At 39.2% G+C, this 1,956-nt stretch overlaps 1 protein-coding gene across 1 annotated transcript; it reads left to right on the top strand.

Moving 5' to 3' along the window:
* Positions 1–1,268: 1,268 nt before the first annotated feature.
* Positions 1,269–1,955, top strand: LOC114032075 (olfactory receptor 51F1-like; the record flags this gene model as incomplete). Its single annotated transcript, XM_027847278.1, has 1 exon — positions 1,269–1,955. A coding segment is annotated over exon 1 (687 nt), but the record flags the coding sequence as incomplete, so codon positions are not given.
* Position 1,956: the final 1 nt, after the last annotated feature.

Genomic DNA, 1,956 nt, shown 5'->3' with positions numbered 1-1,956 from the left:
TTATTATTATTATTTCCCTGAAATATCAACTACTGATCTGTAACTTTAAACTTCAGTGATTAGGAGTCCAGAAGTTCTTGTTGAACACATCATTTCTAGGTTCTTCCTTATCACTAGCAGAACATAATTCTGGGTATTTTGTCCTTTCTTCAGTCCTAATTATCATTTTTTTTAGATCCACACACCATACATTTTCTTCTTTCATATGATAAAAGTTTGGATATCTTAAGACTAATTTTATGACTCCTTAATTTTCTCTTCCTTAGACTACATGACCTCAGGTTGCACAAACCATTCATTATATATCATGATGTCTTAACCTCTTGCCATCCTGGCTACCCTTCTCTGGAAAATGTTTAGTCTGAAGCTGTCTCTCTTAAAATGTGTTTCCCAGAGCCAGACAAAATATTCAATAAAATAATATTAAAGACAGTAATAGAAAAGCAGTGTGATATAATGGATAGAGAAATGTCCTTTGAATCAAGAAGACTGGAGTCTAGTCCTTCTTTGGATGCAAATTGACTGAGGGATTGTCACTTGAACTATCAATGTCCCCGAAAACTCATGAATACAAATGTATTAACAGTGACTTATCAGTAGTGATGGAATGAGTTTCCACATTTGGAGTAGCCAATAATGAAATCATAAGTTCAGATTAAAAAGGACAGAAATTTTTACACATGTATTGTATTGTACAACAACAACAAGAATTTTTAAGGAACCATTATACCAAGGAACATAAAATGTGATGATAGGATAGAAGTCCTCCTTGGTACTTTCTCCTGCTGTTTCTGATACTTCCATCTGGAGTCAAGCAGAATAAATCTTTCTCCTTGTTGAAATGGCAGCCCTTAAAATATCTGAAGAGGGCTAGCTCCTCTGAGTTCACCTCCTCTGACACTTTACGTCCCATCATACATTCCCTTAGTTTTCTTAGCTCTCCTGCCTATAAGCCTAATCTCCACCATGTTCAACCCTCAATTTCATTTTATGGATCTTTCTTCATGATCACCACCCACTATCACCATCACAGTTATGTCTAATATGGATGGACAATATTCATTGGCTTGTCTTCTCCTCTTCTTTGTCAATTAAATTCGAGTCCAAAGTGAAGCTTATTTACAAGGAGAAGGCAGAAAGTGATGGCTTAGTATTTTCCATTGTGTGATCATCAAGGATTTGCCATCAGGATCCCTATATTCCTACTATTCTCTTTACTCTTACAGGGTGGATGCTTTTCCATTTGAATGATGCCTCCTCAACTCATCATGTCACTTTTGCCAAATACCACAATCATATCCCTGACATTTCTGCTCACAGGCATCCCTGGCCTGGAAGCTGGCCACACCTGGGTCTCTGTTCCCTTTTGCTTCCTCTATGCCATTGCCATCTCTGGGAATAGCATGATCCTATTCATCATCATCACCAATCAAAGCCTTCATGAACCAATGTACTATTTGCTTTCCATGCTATCAGTCACTGACATGTGCCTGTCCCTCTCCACTATGCCCACTACTCTAGGTGTCCTCTGTCTTAATATTCAAGAGATTGGTTGGAATGCATGCATTAGCCAAATGTTCTTCATTCATTTCCTTACGGTCATGGAGTCCTCGGTGCTGTTGGCCATGGCCTTTGACCGCTACATTGCTATTTGTAACCCACTAAGGTATGCTACCATCCTCACTCCAAAAAGGATCATCCATATTGGGTTGATGATAGTGGGAAGAGGGACTCTGGTCATGATTCCCCTCCTCCTGCTTCTTAAGCACCTGTCATTCTGTAGGAAAAATATTCTTTCTCACTCTTATTGCTACCACCCTGATGTGATCAAATGTTCCTGCTCCAATATCACAGTCAACAGCATCTATGGACTTTTTGCACTCCTTTCTACATCTGGTCTGGATGCCCCTTTGATTGGCCTCTCCTATGTGCTGATCATTCATTCTGTGCTCAACG

Source organism: Vombatus ursinus, unplaced genomic scaffold (assembly GCF_900497805.2).
Source record: "Vombatus ursinus unplaced genomic scaffold, bare-nosed wombat genome assembly UNPS02015397.1, whole genome shotgun sequence".
Classification (NCBI taxonomy): Eukaryota; Metazoa; Chordata; class Mammalia; order Diprotodontia; family Vombatidae; genus Vombatus; species Vombatus ursinus.
Note: the sequence above shows the minus strand (reverse complement) of the source record. Positions and strands in the feature narration are given on the sequence as shown.